Raw genomic sequence first — 21,247 nt, 5'->3', positions numbered from 1 at the left:
GTGTCAAAGGTTTGAGGCAGAGAACAAAATTAAAAAAGAAAAAATGCAAGGGATAATATTACAGATCCTGCTGACCAATTTGGTCTGCCAAGAGGCTAGTTCATTCCTTTATGCCAATTTGGTCTGCCAAATTTTAATTTGTAGTAAATTAGTTCTTGACACACTGAATTCAAAATTACAGTAAAAAAAAAATTGATCAAGAATTACTCACAGCAGTGGATGATAAATTGAATGATGAGCCACCAATAGGTGTCACTTCGGAATCAGATGAGAGTGGTATATTGACTCTGACGACCAAGAAAATTTGAGATCCAAAAAATACAATACAAATATTAGGATTAAAGAAAAAACCTCTAAGAACAAGTATTTATAGGGAATGGATTTTTTCAATTTTTTTTAATAATTGAGAGAGTAAAATGTGATTTTTTTATTATTAATTTTGTAAGTGGAATTAAAAATAAATATGAGAGAGCAATGAAAAGTTAGATATTAATATTATATTTTATATCTATGATGCACCGACACTGATACACATACACGGACACGACACGACACGAAATATTTTAAAATGTTATAAGACACGGAAATATAAAGTACTTTTTAGATAAATCGTAATGATATTTTGATATTTTATTGATATTAAAATATAAATTAATTTTTATTATTTTTAATATCTTATTTTAATTATATCAATTATTAAAAATACTTTTTTATTTTAATAAATAATAAATAATAATATATACTATATCTAAATTTATTTCAAAATTATATATTAAGAATAAGATTGAACATACCGAAACGTGATAATATTTAGGTGTATTCAAGTATGTCCGCAGAAGAATTTTTTATTATATTTTTTATTAAGACACGATTGGATAAAGCAGATACGCGTGTCAAACGAATAAGTGTCGTGTTCAAAATATGTTCGACACGCAGACGTGACAACTCAACAAAAATATCCATAACAATTGGATAAATATTCTTAGACCCAACTTAAAAATTAGATCGTAACACCTATAATATTAAAAATATGATTTAGAAAAAAAATATATTATCGCTATCTCTGATTCTCAGTATAAAATATATCATCTATATTAAAATTACAATTTTTTTTCATAATATCTCTAATTTAATAAATTAAAAATTAATTTATTATATATCTAAACTTCATTTAAATGACTACAAATGGGGTTCAAACTTGTTACACCAAGGATGCAAGAAGGATACTTATGCCACCAAAGTGAACTCATTCTTACTAATATATATCCTAATTATAATACATATAGTAACTTTTTATTATACTTATATTTAATTAATTTTAATTTTAAAGTCACTCATTTTTAAATTAATTATATTTTATTTAATTATAAATTTTATTAATATATATATATATATTAAAAAGATAAACAAAAAAATTTATTAATTACAAATTATTTTTTCTTTTTATGATTATATGATATTTATTAATATTATTTTTTCAATAAATACTTGTAGTATATAATAATAGGTAAATACTCATATGCAGTTGTCTTCATATGAAGTTGATAGTTGAAAATTATTAGATGATATTTAGTTAAATTTATCAAATCATCTAATTATTTTTAAATATCAACTTCACATAAAAATTAACTGTATGTAAATTTTTATTTACAATAATATAATAATACAATAAATATAAATTTAATTAATAAAATATTAAAATTTGAAAATGATAATTATTTTTATAAAAACAAATAAAAGTACTTATAATAAATAAAAAATAATTAAATTTTATATAATTATTTAATTATACCGGATTAATCGGTTCGATCAGTGATCCACCGGTTGAACCAGTAATCCAGTGACCCAATAACTTCACCGGTTCGATCACCGGTTCGGTTCTGATAACTATGATATTAACTATTAGATAAATTCAAATTGATTAAAACTACTATTTTAAGGGCCCGTTTGGAAATTTCAGAAGTAACTTTTTTTAACTTTTGACTTATGAAAAGTAGTAGTATTAATGTCTGGTGTAATTTTCAAAACCAAATTGCAACTTTCTAAGAAGCTATTTAGGAGCTTATAGAGAAGTTAAAAAAAAATGACTTCTCTCATAATACTTATACTTTTCATCACATTTCTATAAAATAAGCACTTTAGAGATAAAAATCCAAACACAAAATAACTTATTTATAAGTTATTTTTAATAGAGTCATTTATTGTGTAAATTATTTTATCAAAAGGAACTTAATTAAGTTGGTTATCCAAACTGGACCTAAGTGTCAAAAAAAATTAGACTTCATTTAGAAAAGTACAAAAGTAATTTTTTATTTTTAAATTTTAACTTACAAAAATTATAACATTAATATTTGATATCATCTTTAAAATTACAGTGTAACTTTTTGAAAAATTATTTAAATTGTTTATAAAATAAATAAAAGTAATTTTTTATAATGAAAATTTTCTATCACTCTCTTGTTAAAATAAATATTTTTATAATTAAAAATTAAATATAAAATAATTTATTTATTAACTATTTTAAATTTAACTAAGCTATTTATCGAAACCAATCCTTAGTAATTAATAATGATATCAAATTAAATTATAAAAACCTCTACAGTAATGGTAATTTTAAACAAACAAATAAAATAGTCACAAAAAAAAACAAACAAACAAATAAAATAAGATAAAATAAAATCCACGCTGCCCTGCCCTGTTCTGTTATCCAAAGGAATTCAACCCTGCCGCGAGAAAGGAACGAAAATGGCGGCTTTAGAATCAAGTCTGAGAGTGTTAGCAGGAGGAGTTCATCCTTCTTGGTGCACCAACAACAGAAAAGCACCCCAAACCATATCCATAAGGCTCCTCCGCACACGTGTCTGCACCTCTGTTGCTTCTTCCACCTCCACTTCCACTGCCACTACCCCTACCCCTTTGCATTTCCAACATGAACTTCTCCAGCACACCACAAACCTCAAGAAGCTTTACGCCTCTAACTTGCCCTGGTCACTCTCCCCCGCCGACGTCAAGGCTCTCTTTTCTCAATGCGGAACGGTTACCGATGTTGAGGTTCTCTTCTTTTAACTTCATATGCTTTCAATTTCTCATTCTCTCTTTATTTTAATTGCTTTTGTTATGTAGATGATAAAGAACAAGGATGGTGGATTGACTGGCTTCGCCTTCATTACCATGTCTTCTGCCCAAGAGGCTCAGGCTGCTATTCATAAATTCCACTCTCTTGTAAGTTGCTTTGATTGTAGAGATTATCTTCTGTAAATGCTGCCTCCGAAATTTTGTATCTGTATTATCAGTGTCGTAGTGTTATGCGAAGTTCCCAATTAGGGTTTTAGATTTCACCCATGGTTCCTATAACCATATCAAATTTGAAAAGCCTTGGACTCACATATCCTTGCTTTGGCAAAGTCCTTTGAACATGCTACAGGTATGTTTAGGGTAGGTTTGGTTTGCTTTTCTGTATTCAGAATTTTTGGAAGAAAAGAAAAACCTGAAAACATAAAATATTGAAAATGGAAACAGAAAATGAAAACATGAACCAAACTTATCATAGTTTGTTGCTTTATTTTCTATTTTCATTTTCATAGTTTTGTATTTTCAGGATTTTTATGAATAAAAAAGAAGTGTGTTATGTAAAATTGAAAACAGAAAATTGAAAGGCAATCCAAATAAATTCTAAAATGTTATTGGGTAATGCTTTTGCATATACATGTCTGAGGTTAATGATAGATAAATACAACATAGTGAAAACCAGTCTTATTCATCTAGCGGAATTTGGTTACATGTATCATATGATCTATTTGAACTCTATCAAAAGCCATATTACAAATATCCATTTAGGTTAAGTTATTTGTTAGTGATTTTACAAAATCCAGATTTCCAATAATAATAGGAAAACTTTTTTAATTCAGGTATTTGTTGGTGGTTTCTCCTAAGAGTTTTTCTTCAGTTTCCTCTTGTTTTGATTGTATATGCTTCAGTTCGATCCAATCAAATAACTAGAGCATCTATTGGTCTTCTTTTCACATGGCCGATGACTCTTCTAGCTCTCTTCTCACATCAAAGGTGAATGATAAGTAAATCTAAAAGTTTTGCAAACAATGTTGTTGACTCAAATTATTCTATGCAGCAAATATCAGGCCGGACAATTAAAGTAGAGCTTGCAAAGAGATTTAAGAAACCCCGTCCTCCAGGTCCTCCTGCCGGAGAGACGCGTCATAAAATTTATGCATCCAATCTTGCTTGGAAAGTAAGATCTGGCCATCTCAGAGAATTCGTCACTGAGAATTTTAGAGAACCAGTTTCAGCCAGAGTTGTGTTCGATAGTTCTTCTGGAAGATGTGCTGGGTATGGATTTGTTTCTTTTGTTACAAAGGAGGAAGCAGAGGATGCCATTTCTTCTTTGGATGGGAAGGTGATTATAGACCTATAGTTGTGTTTAATATATTAATCTTTGATATGCATTATATCGATTTATCTGGGAAAAAAAACTGTAGAAAATATCTTAAATCTGAAATTGTTTGACACACACCCCTCTACATGGGACACATGGGATGGGGTGTGTGCAACGTCCAACAATTTCCATGAATTTATCTTTACCGATGTATTTTTCCTGTTGCCAACTTTCTGTCAATACACCTCTTAAAGGGCTTTGTAGTGAAACACCTAAGTCTGAGCATCAAGTAGAATTTGGAATGTGTACATTGTCACATTGTGCCATCAAGGGATCTACTGCTTTGAAAAAAGCTAGAATACAATGATTATTGGATTCGATTTTAGATAACAGTCACAGAGGGACATGTTGGAGTCCTATGGTGTCTTTGGTTATGTACGTAGAACTACTAACTGGAAGAAGAATGATGAAACCGAACAAAGTGAATGAGATTGTAATATCTCTCTCGCTGTTGGAGATTGAATTAAACAGGATATGTATGATGTATTGGCTAATAAATACTAAACTGTTATAATTGAATACTACCTAACTAATGTCTCTTGCTTGTTTGAGTTCTTTCTTCTCAATTAAGCTTTTAATATTTTGGTCCATGGAACTTAAGAGTTTCTGTGCTCCTTGTTCCTTTATCTTTTAAGCTTTTTGTTTGGCTTATGTTGCTAACTTCATCATTACAATTGTATAAAATTTCTGTTGAAGGAAAATTAGTTCATGCTTCGGTGTTTGATGCAGGAATTAATGGGGCGAGCGGTTCGCCTAAAATTTAGCCGAAAGACCATTGAAGAAGCTGATACTGATAGTGGCAAAGAAGAGCAGGGTTATCATGATCAATTAGAAGCACCATAAGTGCAATCATTATTCACTTAGTGATCTTTTGCAATGGAATACAATTTCTATTCTTGGTGAATTAGAAACAAAGTATTCCATGGACGCTTAATTATGCTGCATCCAAACCATTTACGATATCAATAAGATATGGTTAGTTGTAAAGTTTCATAATTCTTCAAGCCACGAACTGTAAAGCAAGTAATATTGTTACCTTGGTCAGTTGCATTTAATTCTACTTCTTTAGATAGAAATACAGACATGGAAAGATGACACGATAAATATTGTCTCCAATTTTAAGTACATAACATGCAATTTTTTTTCTTCATCTATGTTTCTACAACCAAAGGAGTCCAAATAGAGCTTTAATGATAATATTCTGATAAGTGGCTTTACAAAATCGTAAGCGCAGAACAAATAGCACTGCACTCTCCACTAGTGCAAACTACTATGTCTGTTTGAAATATTGCATTTTCTAGTCTTCAAATTTGATATCGCTATATGATTTTTACAAATTATCTTGCATCGTTATAGAAATTTTTCACAAAGTGACATTATTGTTTAGGAATAACATATTATAGAAGAGTGACATTATTCTTTTAGGTATTAATCGCTTGTTTACCTTTATAACCAAATGTAATTCATATATACAATGAAATATTATAAACAACATAATTAAATTTGATTCACATCTATAATAACAATAACAAAGTCTTGTTCTCTAGACGAGATTGACTACATATACGTCTTTAGTAAAACTATTTACACATACATTTCCTTTGACTACTTTCTGTTTAGACTTTCTAGGTTTTTCTCTATTTTTGGTCACTTATTTTTCTTTCATTTGATCTATCCTTCAAATTGGATACTCTACTAATTTTCTCCCTACATATCCAAACTACTTAAGACGAAATTCTATCATTTTTACGTAGACGCTATTCTAACTTTTTCTTATATTCTCGTCTTTTACTTTGTCCATACGTATTTGACTTTTTGTTCGCCTAAGCATCATCATCTCTATCATACTAAGCTTTTCTTTATGTCTATTTTTTGCCCTCCAACATTTCACTCCACATAATATAATTGGTTTAATGACAGTGTAATAAAATTTTATTCTTAAGTTTTAAAAGTATTTGTTTGTCCCATATAAACTTAGCGTACTTTGCCAACTTTAACCAATTTCCTTGAATTTTATGTTTTACTTCTTCTTCGATTTTTTTTATCTTGTATAATACATCCAGTATACTTAAAATCTGGAGGTTCTCTCTCTTCCACTGAAGGTGTCAAACGGACTAGTTTGGCAGATGCTTAAACAGGTGGGCCATTTATATATTAAAAAGAGTAATATTTTAAATCGATCCATAAAAGATTTTTAGTGAGACACTTTATTTTATAATAAATTTTAATTATTAAATTAGTCTTTAATTTTTTTTATTTTGTTAGACAAATTAATCCTTACATCAAATTGTTCATTTATATAGAGTAATTGATTTGACAATTTTAAAATTGTTAAAAATTATTATATTTTTATTAAATAACAACAGAAACTAATTTATCTAATTTTTTTTATCAAAATTGATCGTAAAGATATGTTTCATTAACAAAATCAAAGTTAAAAACTAGTTTGGTAATCAAAATTTATTGAAAATTAAATTGTCTAACTATAAATTTCACAGAAATTGATTTGGGATATTATTCTTGAAGTTGCATGCAGTAAAGAGGGGAAGATAAACAAAATAATGATCGACAATGAAGTGCATATTTGCATAGTTGTAAAAATCGAACCGGACTGGCCGGTTCGATCGAAAAACCGGTAAATCAAATCTTAAACCGATTCAGTTTATTTTTTAGACCGTTTAAAGAAAAAAATCGGTGTAAAACCAATCGAAACCAGTGAGAACCGGTACAAACCGGTCTAATCGAACCGGTGTGTTGTGAAAATTGTCCAAAATGCTAAAGCAAGGGTTCGAACCTAAAACCTTGGAAATGTAACCTCTTTCCCTAGCCACTGAACTACCATGTTCCTTGCTCTTACTTATGTCAAATAATAATTATATAGTATACATTCAATTATATAATATTATAAATAACTAATTTAATTTAATTTTTAATTTTTAATTTTTAATTTTTTTTATTAATTATATTTTAATTATGTGTCATTATTAATATAAGTATAAAGTTTACTAAAAATTTATTAATTTGCTTGATCTATTTAAATGCTAGTATTGTGATTAAAATTATTTGTTTTGATGCTAGTGTTAAAATATACTGATAATATAGTTAGATGACAAGCTTTATGAATGAATTGTTACTCTTATTGTGTCAAATTAAGATACTATTGTAGTAGTACTGATAAATTCTACATTTTTCTATTAGTTATTTTTAGAATTTGAGACTTGATTTTTCATAAAATGTTAATGTAGATATGTATTTCAAATTTTAATTTTAAGTTTTTGATTATTTTATATTTTTTATTTATATGAGACCGGTTTTATCGATTCAACCAGTAATTTATCGATTGAACCAATAAACCAATAAACCAATAAATTGATTGGTTTGATTACCGGTTCAGTTTTTATAACTATGCATATTTGTAGACCACAAGATGACTAGACTCATAGGTTGAAGCCCCGTCCCCCTTTATTTTGAAGTCCAAAAATATGAATACAAAAATTAGTTGTTATATATTTGTATAATTTATATATTTTTTAATAAAATAATTAATTACTAAAATAATTGAATCTTTTACAATTTTTTAAAAAGACTTATCAAATTATTTTTTGTCAGTATAATTAAATTTTATTTATGAACATTAAATATATGTGTCTCTCACTGGTATCATATATATTCATGAAATATATGTGTTTTATACTGAGTTAAACTTTAAAATAATTTCTGAGATTGGTATTGTGCATTAAAATTATTTTTAAAATTTTAATTGCATTAATAATATTCATGAAATTAATAAAAGTATACTATATTAATCTTTGACTCATTTTCTGTTAACAACATAATAATATGGCTTGATGACATAGATTGTTAGTGACACGTGTCATTTTATTATTTAGCCGTATGTAATAGTATGATGATGTGATGACCAGTTACACTTGGCATGCTAACGTGAATGGTTGTATTACGTGTCACAATGCTATTTAACCACGCGTCAGTTTGTGCCACATGTCGCAATAGAATTTACTCTTGTGTCATCTGTTATGTCATCAATGTATATATACTAAATTAGTCTCTGATTTTGCATTAAATAACTCATTTTAGTCCCTGAAATTAAATATCGTATACCAAACTAGTCCCTTAACAAGTTTTTTTCTCATTTTTGTTAAAAATTCAAAATTTTCAATATCTTTAGATACACTAATTTTAATTCTATTTTTTCAGTATCATTTAAATACATGTGTTTTTATAAAATATTTTTAAGATGTTAATTTTAATTATATATCTTTTTCAATAATAATTTAACATTTAATAAATTTCATAATATATAAGTATGTTATTATAAAAAAAAGAATTATATGATTAATTAGACACATTTTTTTCGTCTAAAAACACGTGTTTTTAATAAGAAATCAAAATATACATTTTTTATTTTTCGGTTCTTATAAAATACACATTTTCGGTTGTGTGTAAATGGGCTGGACGAAGCTAACAAGCTATAACTCAAATGACATAGTCTCTCCATACTTACTTAAAGGTTGTGTGTTCGAGTCTCCCTATCTTTGGTAAAACAAAAAAAAGGGAGGGGGCTAGACGAAAGAGGTCAAAGAGGATAGTAAAGGTGCTTGAAGTTAGGGATCACAGAATTCCCTGAGACGCAGGGATCCTTATGAGGATTGTCCCGAATAGAGATCCGACTATGGGATTTCTTCGTGAGGATGGGAACAGGGGCAAAATTCTCCCAAGGCAGGCGCAAAGACCTAAGTGGGGATCTCCGTCCCATCCTGCTAATCCCGAAATTCATAAATTTATTTAATTGTCCTTAATAGTTTATTTCTCATATATGATTTTTAGTCATTTCACATGCCCCATATATATATATATATATATATCGTCTATACTTCATCCAATCTCTCTACAGCCACCACCTTATCACTCTCCAATCTCACCGCATTGTCACTCCTCCATCACCCTCACCACGTTGTTTTCTATATTTGTGGCGTTCCTTTCTACAACTCTATCATTGTATCCATTCTTATTTCTACTATCACGTTTTCTACCTCGTCCATTACTTTATGCTCTAGTTCTATGTCATTTTCTTATTGTTTAAACTTTTTATATAAAATCTTGTTATTTTTGTATAGGATGAATATTTTTAATTCTATTCGTATGGATACTTTTAGCTCCATTATTATTTCTTGTAAAGCTCTTCTTCATCTTCTTAAACTCATCAAACTTTAATATGTGCCTTATAATATTTATCGTAAGAAGCCAGTTAAAAAATTGTTAAAATAACCTTATTGATAGATAGATAGATAAGTAGCTAAATATATATGGATAGACTATAAAATGATAATAAAATAGAGAAAAAGTTGAAATATCACTTCTTGTTGAAAAAATGGTAAAAAATTTTATTCTATGTAGTCTAGAAGAAAAACTACCAAAAGTACCTATAAAGTTTACGAATGCTGACAAAAGTACCTATAAACTAAGAAAATTAACGTTGTACCAATGAAAGATGTATTCTGTATGACAAAAGTATCCAAATTCTAATTTTTTGTTGATTTTTTAATAAAATTCCTAAACTACCCTACACTTAACTTCAACTCATTTTTTCAACCTTTCATAACCCAATCTGCACCAACCCTTGCCATGGAGTCCGAAACTACTCCTACAACAAACCAGACTGAAATCAATGGTAGTGGTGGTGGTGGTGGAAGATCGGACCTCAACCGATTCACTCATAAATTTACAATCCATATCCAAACCAAATCAATCAAACACCAAAAAATACTCAACATATAAAAATTTTCAAATCCATTCATTCAATTTCAATTCACTTTAGCAAAACTAGAAGTAGAAACAGCCATCAACCATAAAAAATCAACAAATCCATTCATCAAATTTGAAATTTATTTCAGCAAAAATCAGAAGTAGAAGTAGCCATCAACTTGATCTTCTGTAAATCAATCTCAGCCTTCAGCAAAAAAAAAAAAAAGAAATACCTTTTCTTTGCAGGCTGTAACATCGTCAATGACAGAACCTCCATCCACAATGCCACCTCATTTTCTTCTTTGATTTCTCTTTACCGAACCCTCTTCCTGCATGCAAGAGCACCACGATCCCTCTCTCTTCTTAGGCAAGCGACGATGGTATTCTCCTCTGCTGAGTCAAGCGCGCCACGATGACGTTCTCCTCGGCTGCAACAGGTACGCCACGACGATATTCTCCTCAGGTTGGGTCACAGGTGCGCGATGAAAGTATTGTAGTCACCTTCAGAGTGAGAGGGAGAAGACTCTGTGAGGGTTTTTGAGAGAGGGATAAGTGAGGAGAGAGGAAGAAGTGAGAAGAGAGGGAGTGACGGTAGAATGGGATAAGGGTGGGATAGTTTGGGAATTTTATTAAAAAATTAACAAAAATATTAGGGTTTGGATACTTTTGTCGTACGAAACTCATCTTTCATGGGTACAACGTTAATTTTTTTAGTTTATGGGTATTTTTGTCAGCGTTCGTAAACTTCATAGGTCTTTTTGGTAGTTTTTTCTATAATATATGAAAAGAAGATCAATATAAAACATTAAACTATTAAAGAGAATAAATAGAAGATAGAAAAGTAATAATGTGATGAAAATTTAATATATATATATATATATATATATATATATATATATATATATATATATATATATATATATTGATTTTATTATAAACATAATATATGATAAACAAACAATGACATTATTTAATTTATATAGCCAAGTCTACCCGGTAGTTTTATCGTACGTTAACCTTGTTGATCAGGTCATGGACCAGCAAGTTGCACAGCTTTAAATTAAGCACTCTTCCTCTAGGATTGGAGCTCCTTCATGTAGTTAGTTTTTGATATTGAATATCTACTAACTTTACTGGACCTTTCTAGGTAACATTTTCCCTTATTTTTTATTTTAACTCGAAATAATGTCAACATATAAACCATCTATGATAGATGAGTAAACTTGTAAATTTGAAATGGTCAATTTTACGGTTTTTATAAGTTTTTGTCTAAATTTTATCTAACTGATTTTTTTGTAGTAAATTTTAATTTTTTAAAAATTATTTATTTTTATATCTTTTAAATTAAATAATAACTTTTAACTCTTTTTAATAATAGATAGATACTACCTTTTAACCATCATAGCATCTATCTCGAATATATATATAAGTTGTGGAGAGGAGAAAGAGACAAGCATGTAAAATATTAAAAGTTTATGATGCACAGATAAGAATGGATGGGAGCACCATACTTCATTGAATATAGCAAAAGTCCAGCGTCGTCCTTTGACTATTCTCTTCTGTGACTTATTTAAAGAGCACTTTCACGCGCATATAGCTAGTTTAGCTACTTGTTCATCATAATTCATGAATGGCTTATGTCTACTAATTATATTAATAAATTCCCCAACCAACAACATCAATACTGGTCCTTCCGTCAACGAAAATTAACCAAGGAAAAAAATTAGAAATAAAAAAGCTATGAAGTTTAGTTCTGTATGATTTGTGTTTTTATTTTTTTATATTTATTTCTAAGTTGTTAAAAAAAATTCATGGAAGAAAAAGAAAATCGTAAAATGATAAAAGTACACTACTAAAAATATCAAAATAGCTGCTGATTTAGCAAATTTATCATTGGTATAAATTATGTAAAAATTTTGCTGCAATTTTTTTTTCATAAAATTTAAAAACAAAAATTATTAAAAAGCAAAACACAAACTAAGTAGGTTTAAAGTATCATCTGCTTTCAATTTAGTATAATAACACCTATATTTTTCTGTGGTGTTATCTGAAACAAAAAATAATGAGAATGGACTTGGATGTCGCGATCCAAACGACTTTGCGAGTGTTCTTTTGTTTTCGCCTGAATGGTGGTAGAATTACTTACAAAAAATTTCCATGCTTAAATTAGTAGGAGTTTAATGTGTAAGTTGGATGAAAAATATTTGAAGTATTAAAAGTAGTTATATAATGGAATGAGACTTGATCATCTATAAAGAAAATCATTGTGGTAACAATGGATATTTAGTTATTTACTACACCTCGTCGAGATAAACCAAAGTAGTTAGCGTTTAACTTATTCCCAACGTCGGGTCGAGTTAAGCGAAACTATAGCTATACAACTTTAATAATAATTAAAAAAATTTAAGTAACATTTGTTTAAATAAAAATAAAGCGTTGTAGAAACATAATAATATAATATTGACCATAAACTCCACCGTGTGTATATATACCCCCTGAAAAGTGCTATTATTCACCATATGATGATATGGGTTCTCTTGGAGATCCAAGAAGTTGGATTTCATATATGAACAGCAAAGATTGTTCATTAGAGTGGTGTCACAAACATAAATTGTATCCTCCACCGTCAACAGCACCACCTAATTCAAGGCCAAATTTTTCCCCTCTTATAATTGCCATGGCGGGGATCTTGGCCACCGCTTTTATTCTTGCAAGTTACTACTATAGCCGCCGCAGAGAGAACCCCAACGATGATGAAGGCGAAACTTGGTGGCATCAATACTACGTCTCAACAAGCACCACAACCAGAATTGGCGGCGACTTAGATGAGGATGCGTTAAAGTGGATGGCAGTGTGGAAGTACAAGAGTGGCAAAAGCAGAGCCGATAGCTGTTGTGTTTGTTTGAATGAATTTGAAGAGGGAGACAGTGTTAGGGCTTTGCCGAACTGCACCCATGCTTTTCATCCTCTTTGCATTCAGACATGGCTCAAATCTCACTCCACCTGCCCTCTTTGTCGTCGTGCCACTGCCCCCGTAGCTCCCCCATACGCGGTGGTGGAGGACCTCCCTCTCCCTGCAGGAACTGACACTACTACCGAAGAAGAAGAAGAAGAAAGGATACATAATAACGGTAATGTTGATAACAACAGTCTGCACAGAATAATTGATATAATAAGAGATGATCAACTTCAGGTAGGGGGTCATGATGATGATCAGTCCATTAATAAAACTATCAAGAAGTCAGTTTCTATGGACCCCCACTCATTCTCGTCGTCGTCTTCGTCATCAAAGAGCAGATACAGATCTGGTGGAGATCAAAGAAGCAGTAAGTCCTGCAGCTATAAGAGAAAACATGTATTGCATTCTGTATTCAGGAGCCCAATTGCTATGAAAAGGTCATTTTCCGGTAGTGCAAGATTCTCCCTTATTACCACAGCTAGTCACACAGCAAGGCACTAATTATGATAACCCGTATGTAATTCTAATCATTATTCTTTTCTCTTTGAAAATATATCAAGATAACATTGGAGTTACATGAATTCGCCCATTTATCCCCGTTGAATAACAATGATACTTTTTTCGATTAAGACACAGAATAATTGATGCACAAAAAAGAGAAACAAGTTTACAAGAAAATTAAGACGGTATCTTAGGAATTTATGATGCACTAAAAACTGAAAGAATTATTCTCATACAAGCATTTGTTAATACAAGTCGTGCCATTATTATTTTTGTTTTTTGTTATCGTCGTCGTCAACACCACTTTTTCCTCTTCCTCCTCTTCCTCCTTTTTTTCATTAGAATTTCTTCTCTTTATTTTATTGTTTTGAATTCAATAAGGTGGTTGAGGTGTAGTTTAATTCAGAAAAAAATATAGCATTAAAGAAAACATTTTTTTGTATTCGTAATAAATTTGGATGTAACCCCTCTAACTCCTCCACCTTTGTCAGGAAGACTTTCGATGCTTCATCTTGAATACTCCTTAAACCAGACCGATTAAACCGAGCCCTCTAACTCCTCCACCTTTGTCAGGAAGACTTTCGATGCTTCATCTTGAATACTCCTTAAACCAGACCGATTAAACCATCGGTTCTGATACCACAGCTCTCAACCATCGGGAAAATTTTGGGGAGGAATCAAGTGAGAGAACATAAGATGAGAAGACACACATCCAACTCAAAACCTTAAGGTAGTAAGTTAATGGGTCTCTCATCTTATAAACTCCTCACTCTTCCTTGCTTTCTTTGATGTGGGACTAACTTCAACACTCCCCACACTTGCAACACTAATATTTGGGTGTATTTTTATTCGAACAAGTTCTGTATAATTCAAAACTCTTCCTCTTTCTTCTTTTCATCTTCTGTTGCTTCTTTTTTTATTATTATCATCACCATCTTCTTCTTCTTCTTCTTTTTTTATTCATATTTTTGTTTTTGTTTTACCTTCTCAAATTTTTTCTTATTTTACTCTCTTAACAAGAATAAAAACAAAAAAATCAAACAAAAAAGAAGAAGAAACACATAATGTTGCAAAATTACTTGGAAGAGGATGAACTTACATTCATTTAACTAAAAAAAAAATAAGAAAAAAAAGAAAAAATGCAGCATTAGAGAAAACATTTTTTCTGTATTTACAATAAATTTAGGTGTATTTTTATTTTGATAAGTTCTGCATAATTCAAAACTTTTTTTCTTCCTGCATATGATCTTCTACTGCTTCTTTTTTTTTATCATCATCATCATCACTATCTTTTTTTTCTTTTTTTTTATTCATCTTTTTTTTTTGTTTTACCTTCTCAAGTTTCTTCTTGTTTTACTTTCTTAACAATAATAAAAATAAAAAATCAAACAAAGAAGGAGAAAAAACACATAATGCTGCAAAATTACTTGAAAGAGAATAAACTTACATTCATTTAACTAAAAGAAAGAAAGAAAGAAATAAGAAAAAAAAGAAAAAGAAAAAAATACAGCATTAGAGGACACATTTTTCTGTATTTGCAGCAAATTTGGGTGTAACACGAAGATATTTGGATGTAACAAGAAGTTATTTGAGTGTATTTTTATTCTGATAAGTTCTGCATAATTCAAAACTCTTCCTCTTCCTCTTCTTTATCTTTTACTCCTTCTTCTTCCTCATCTTCTTATTTCGTTTTCTTATAATTCTTCTTGGGAGAAAAAATTAAACAAAAAAATATATAATATTACAAAATCAATAGAAAGAGGAGGAGGAAAAAAATGCAGCAACAATAACAACAATAAAAAGAACCACAATGAGGATGAAAACGCGAAAAAGAAGAAGAAGAAGGAATGCAAAGAAAAATGAGAATGAATGCAAAGAAGACGGAGAAGAAGAAAAAGGAGAAGGAAGAGGAGGAAGAACGTGGAATATAAATGTTGAAGAAGAACCGTCTCTGATTTTGCGCTATTCAAAGTTGAGGAAGCACGTATTTACATGCTCTTTAAATTAAGAATTGCTTTTTATTGGACTTGGATTGATTTCTATGCCAAAAAGACTTGTATAGATAGCAAATCTCAAACTGAAATTTGGAATTTTTTGCTACTATTAAACAAATGTTCTATATTGGATAAGATAACACCAATAAATTTTCATAAGAGTTCAGATAGATACATTCATCTCAAAAAATGATAAAATAAATCTATTGGTGTAGATTCTTGTGAGAATTTGTTAGTGCTGTTTTGATCCAATATAGAATATTTATTTAATAAAGGCCTTAGTTTGAGTTAACCCCATTTTATTTCTTGAGATTGGCGAGTTGCATTGATTTGGTCTTTAACTTTTTAATTGCTACAATTTAGTCCTCTAAATTTAAAAAAGTGCATTAATATAGTCTCTCATGTATCTTTCGTCGCCGAAACTCAACATTGTTAGTGGCGTAGCTCAAACCTTGTCATGTAAGACATATTGAAACGACGTGGTATGTGTTTTGGTGTTAAAGAAGACACTAAATGATATCGTTTGAGGGTTTGAATAATATTAAAACGTTATATTCCTCTCTTTTAATATTGTTCAAACTCTGAAATGACATCATTTAGTGCTCTTTTAGCGTCAAAATGTGTACAATATCGTTTTAATATGTCTAACATGGCAAGATTTGAGCTATCTCACTAACAGCGTTGAGGAGGGACTACATTGATGCACTTTTTTTAATCTGGAAGACCAAATTGTAGCAATTAAAATGTTAGAGACCAACTCAGTATAATTCGCCAATCTCAGAAATCAAAATGAGCTTTAACACACCTTAGATTAGATCAATTTTAATTGTGTATCTAATTATGTAACAATAATTAATTACATTTTGCATTGATATTGTGATAATCTAATGAACGAAAATAGAGAAAGTATGGGGAGTCAATGGAATATTTGTATAATGTGTACAATCAGGGACGGACCTAGGTTAGAGAGAGAAGGGGCATTTGCCCCCATTAGATGATAAAAAATTTATAATAATTATATATAAATGAATATATTTGATCTTATTATTATATTATTTTTGTTTCTATATTAAATTACAATTTTTTTTTAGAATTATATTAAAAAAATATTTTGTTAAATTTAATATGCAATTATATATATCGCATTAAATTTAATTTAGTATAAAAATAAAAAAATAATAAATAATGATAATATTTTTTTAAAAATAGTCAATTAATTAATTACTAAACTGATGCTTAATTTTTGAAATATAAATAAAATTTTTATTTTTTTTAAATTAGTTGAGATAAAAAAATATTATTTATATATTAAATAATAAAAAAATTTAAGAAATCTAACATTAATTTTTTTTAATTATAAAAAATTTCAACTTTTTAGAAACTTGAGAGTTTAAATCTTAAGATAAATAATATAATTTTAAAAAAATTAACTGATATTAATTGAAAAAATTAATGTTTTAATTGAATTCTAATTCATATTCTTTATTTTAACTCTTATACATAATTATTATAAATATAAATAAAATTATTAGTTTTTTTATGTGAATATATATATATATATATATATATATATAATTTTAGTTTCAAATTATAAATATATTAATATTTAACAAAATTTATTTTAATGTATTTTTGTCTTCATTATAAAAATTTTCTGAGTCTGTCACTGTGTACAATGGAGGTTTAAGAAATATTAAAGATATAACCATTAGTGTTATTTTTTCTCATCAGCATAAGTCTCTGGGATGAATGGTATCATGACATAGTATTAGAACTTTAATTAGATCCGAAAAGTCAAGAGTTCGATCAGTTTTATGACATGAGATGTTTATTATCCCTAATATTCAGATGGTTATTTTGAATATTATGGATGATATTCATTTTGTAATTCATATAACTCATTGTATACATTGTATAAATAAGTTATTGGCTCTTTAGTAGGACTCACGAAAATAATTCGATGACAGTGTAAAACGTGTTATATTATTAGTGGACAAAAATTAAGTACTAATACTATAATTTGAAGTTCGAAATTACCATATATTTGACAAGTGGATTGTGCACCCATTTCTGTTTGGAAGCATGGCATTAACAATGAATTAGTGGACTTGCGCATTGCACCGACTATGCGCTAATTCGATATTATACGTAGATGTGCATTAATTTTCGGTATATAATCCAAATAATATATTAGGTACAACTATTCATTGGTAGAGTGTTTGTGTAATTAGGTTTACATAATATATTTTTTTAATTGAATTTTTATATTATTTTTAATTTTATAATTAAAATTTTTATATAAAAATATTAAAATTAATAGAAAATTTTTTTAAATATATCAAAAAATATGTATTTAAAAATTTAATTATAAATATTTTTAATTTACAGAAATAAAGTATTAAATTAGTCTTTTACGTGAGGGATGTTTATGAGTTGGGTGAAATTGGGTTCGTCCTGATTCAGATTCGACCCTAAATATACATCGGGTCTATTTTTTAGACCCTAACTCGACTCTAAACCCGATTAAACGTAAATATTTTCGGGCCAAAATTATACTGGGTGAAAACCGGGTCTTTAAAGTTTGAAAAAATATAGGTAGACAATGAAAATACTAAACAATGTGAACAATAGATATATCGGATGTTCATTTCACTAGGTGTATGGATGTGATCCGTCACCTTATAACTCAGTCTTTATTATGCATTATGAGTTATAACTCGGTGTTAACTATCATTCATTCATTCTTTTGTTTGTAACTGACACCTTCATTACCGACTTAATGACCATCATTTCTATCTTAATGACCAAACGATCATAACATCAATTTTATGCCTATAAAAAGAACCTTCTATATCTAATCTCAATAATACATTCTATATTCATAGAATTATTATAAATAATACATTCTATATTCAATTATTCATAGAATTATTATAAACACAACATAACACATGATAACTTTCATTTCATGTCTTACATTCTATATTCATAGAATTATTATATACCTATTAAACATTTGCTGACTTGAGCGTCGGAGTGTCTTTTGCAGGTACACTCCACCTCCTCGGTATCACTCGCATTCTCATACACACGACGAGCACAGGAAAACCGGACCTCGAAGGACAGGCGTTCAACCTGGTGGCACAAAGCTCGGCTAATCTCAAGAAGTTAGAGCCGACCTGTTTACCAGGCAAGATCAGGATGGTTATTTTAATATTAAGATTTAGGTGGGTAATTTGGAAGTGTAATGTGTTTTTATTTGATTGGTGGTTGTTCATGTTGTTCAAGATAGTCATTGTTTACCTAACACATCTCTTAAAATTTTAACAATAATTTATAAAGAAACTTATTTATGATGCACTTATTTATAAAGAAAAAACTTGTTAATTACCGAAAAATTGATATCCATATTTGAATTTGTCTATAAATTCCAATTCGATGCTTCTTTGATCTATTTTCTAATTCAAAAAATATGATTAAAAATAAAACAATAAGCTTATAATTAATATAACATAATATTAAAATTAATTTAAAATATATATACATTTTTTAGTTCCCTTAGGGTGCACATGGGTCGGGAGAAACCGAGTTCGTCTTGATCCGACCCGACCCGAAATAATGACCAGATCAATTTTTGAGATCCTTATCTGGTCTTAGACCCGGTGAAATCACACCAAATTAGTTCCTAAAATGTTCGGAGCCGGGCCGAACCATGTGCACGGTGCACCCTACCTTACGTTTGAGCGTAATCCTATTTTTGGTCTTTAAGATTTAAAGTGTCCTATTTGAATCTAAAAAAGTTTTATTTAGTTTCAATGTAGTCCCATCGTGAGGTCAAAGTTAAATAATTAATAGAATGCCCTATATGACCGTAGTACAAGAACAAAGTCGATAATATGGAGAAAAAGTACAAGTTTCAGAGACACAAAATCAACTGTGAATGCATCAATACATTTATTTATCATTTTTTCTTACAATTTAAATGAAATATTTTCTATAGAACTAAGGAGAATGATAAATAAATGTATTGATGCATCCACGATTGATTTTGTACCTTTGGAGCTTGTATTTGTTCTCTAGATTATCGACCTTATTCTTATACTACTGTTATGTAGGACATTCTGTTAATTATTTAATTTTGACCTTACGGTGGGACTACATTAAAGCTAAATAATTTTTTTTGAATTCAAATAAGACACTTTAAACCTTAAGAACCAAAATAAGATTACGCCTAAATGTAAGGGACCAATTTAATATTTTACCTTAATTTACAGAAAAATATTCAATTATCTTTAGTATCTTTTATATTAAAAATAACTTAATAATAAAATTAAAAATAATATAAAAATTTAATTAAAAATAATAATTAATTACAAATTTGATAAAACTATAAAATCTATAATATTTACCTTAATTTACAGAAAAATATTCAATTATCTTTAGTATCTTTTATATTAAAAATAACTTAATAATAAAATTAAAAATAATATAAAAATTTAATTAAAAATATAATAATTTAATTACAAATTTGATAAAACTATAAAATCTATCTACCTAATTAAACCAAAATTGGAGTAAAGTTAGTTAGGTTAGCCTATTTTACAAACAAATTGTATTTAATTATTAGGCAATGTTAACTACTATTTGAGATCTAATCAATGTGAACCAATATTTATTATCATTGTCAACTTTAGCCATTGTGAACCAATTCCCATAAACCTAAATTCATCATATTTTTAACGGTCAAAGAAATATTTAAGTAAATTTGATTAAAAATAATAAAATATTATCAAAATCAGTTTAGAAATAATGAGATAGTAATTCCAAAATTAATAATAACTAATTAAAATAATATTAGTGCATCAAATCTTACATATGAACACTTGTATCTAATATATGTGCAGGAGATATTTAAATCTTAACAAAGGATCAATAACATCTTTGATTTCAGCTTGTAAGACCAAACACCACAATAGTAAACTTTCACACCATCAACCATTGTATTAAGTCTTCTTTCTAACTATAATACCTAAGAAACAAAATGCTTTTAAATTTCTAACAAAATAGAGTTTACAATTTGCTTCAAATTGCATTGTCCAACCAATAAAATTGCTAACTACACAAAAGCGTAGCTCTTGTATATGTAGATTAAAGATTTAAAGTTCTTAGTGAAAGATCAATAACTACACAGTTGCATGCATCTTTGTTTCCAAAATCCAATAGTATATTTGTATTTTAAGAGATAACAATAATATATATAAAATCAAAGTTTGTAGTTGAAAATTCAAGAAAGCACATCTTTTAGATAGCCACAACGAAAATTGTGAATAATGAATTATATCTTAAGTCTACTAAAATCTAATTAATTTAAATTTTAAATTTTAAATTTTAAGATTAAAATTAACTTTCATTTTTTAACCTATTGTTTATATTGTTCACAAAAAGCGTTGTTTTATCAACCGGCATGTCAATTCTAATGACGATGTCAATTTGAGAGAGCAGGTGTTAGAGCTCATCCGGAGCCTTCATCAACAGACTCCGCAGCTGCAGCACTCTGAGTATCGGAAGATCTTCACACGC

At 28.9% G+C, this 21,247-nt stretch overlaps 2 protein-coding genes across 2 annotated transcripts; both read left to right on the top strand.

Moving 5' to 3' along the window:
• Positions 1 to 2,703: 2,703 nt before the first annotated feature.
• On the top strand, positions 2,704 to 5,600 carry LOC130948172 (31 kDa ribonucleoprotein, chloroplastic-like). Its single transcript, XM_057876889.1, has 4 exons — positions 2,704 to 3,051; positions 3,124 to 3,222; positions 4,127 to 4,411; positions 5,180 to 5,600. The coding sequence occupies exons 1-4, from the start codon at positions 2,746 to 2,748 to the stop codon at positions 5,291 to 5,293; spliced, it is 804 nt and encodes a 267-aa protein (XP_057732872.1). The 5' UTR covers positions 2,704 to 2,745; the 3' UTR covers positions 5,294 to 5,600.
• Positions 5,601 to 12,890: 7,290 nt separating this feature from the next.
• On the top strand, positions 12,891 to 13,673 carry LOC130949209 (RING-H2 finger protein ATL63-like). The gene has a single exon (XM_057877996.1). It carries the CDS (start codon positions 12,891 to 12,893, stop codon positions 13,671 to 13,673), a length of 783 nt encoding a protein of 260 aa, XP_057733979.1.
• The last annotated feature ends 7,574 nt before the right edge of the window (positions 13,674 to 21,247 follow it).

Source organism: Arachis stenosperma, chromosome 9 (assembly GCF_014773155.1).
Source record: "Arachis stenosperma cultivar V10309 chromosome 9, arast.V10309.gnm1.PFL2, whole genome shotgun sequence".
Classification (NCBI taxonomy): domain Eukaryota; kingdom Viridiplantae; phylum Streptophyta; class Magnoliopsida; order Fabales; family Fabaceae; genus Arachis; species Arachis stenosperma.
The sequence above is the reverse complement of the archived record's forward strand: the minus strand, read 5'-3'. Positions and strand labels throughout refer to the sequence as shown.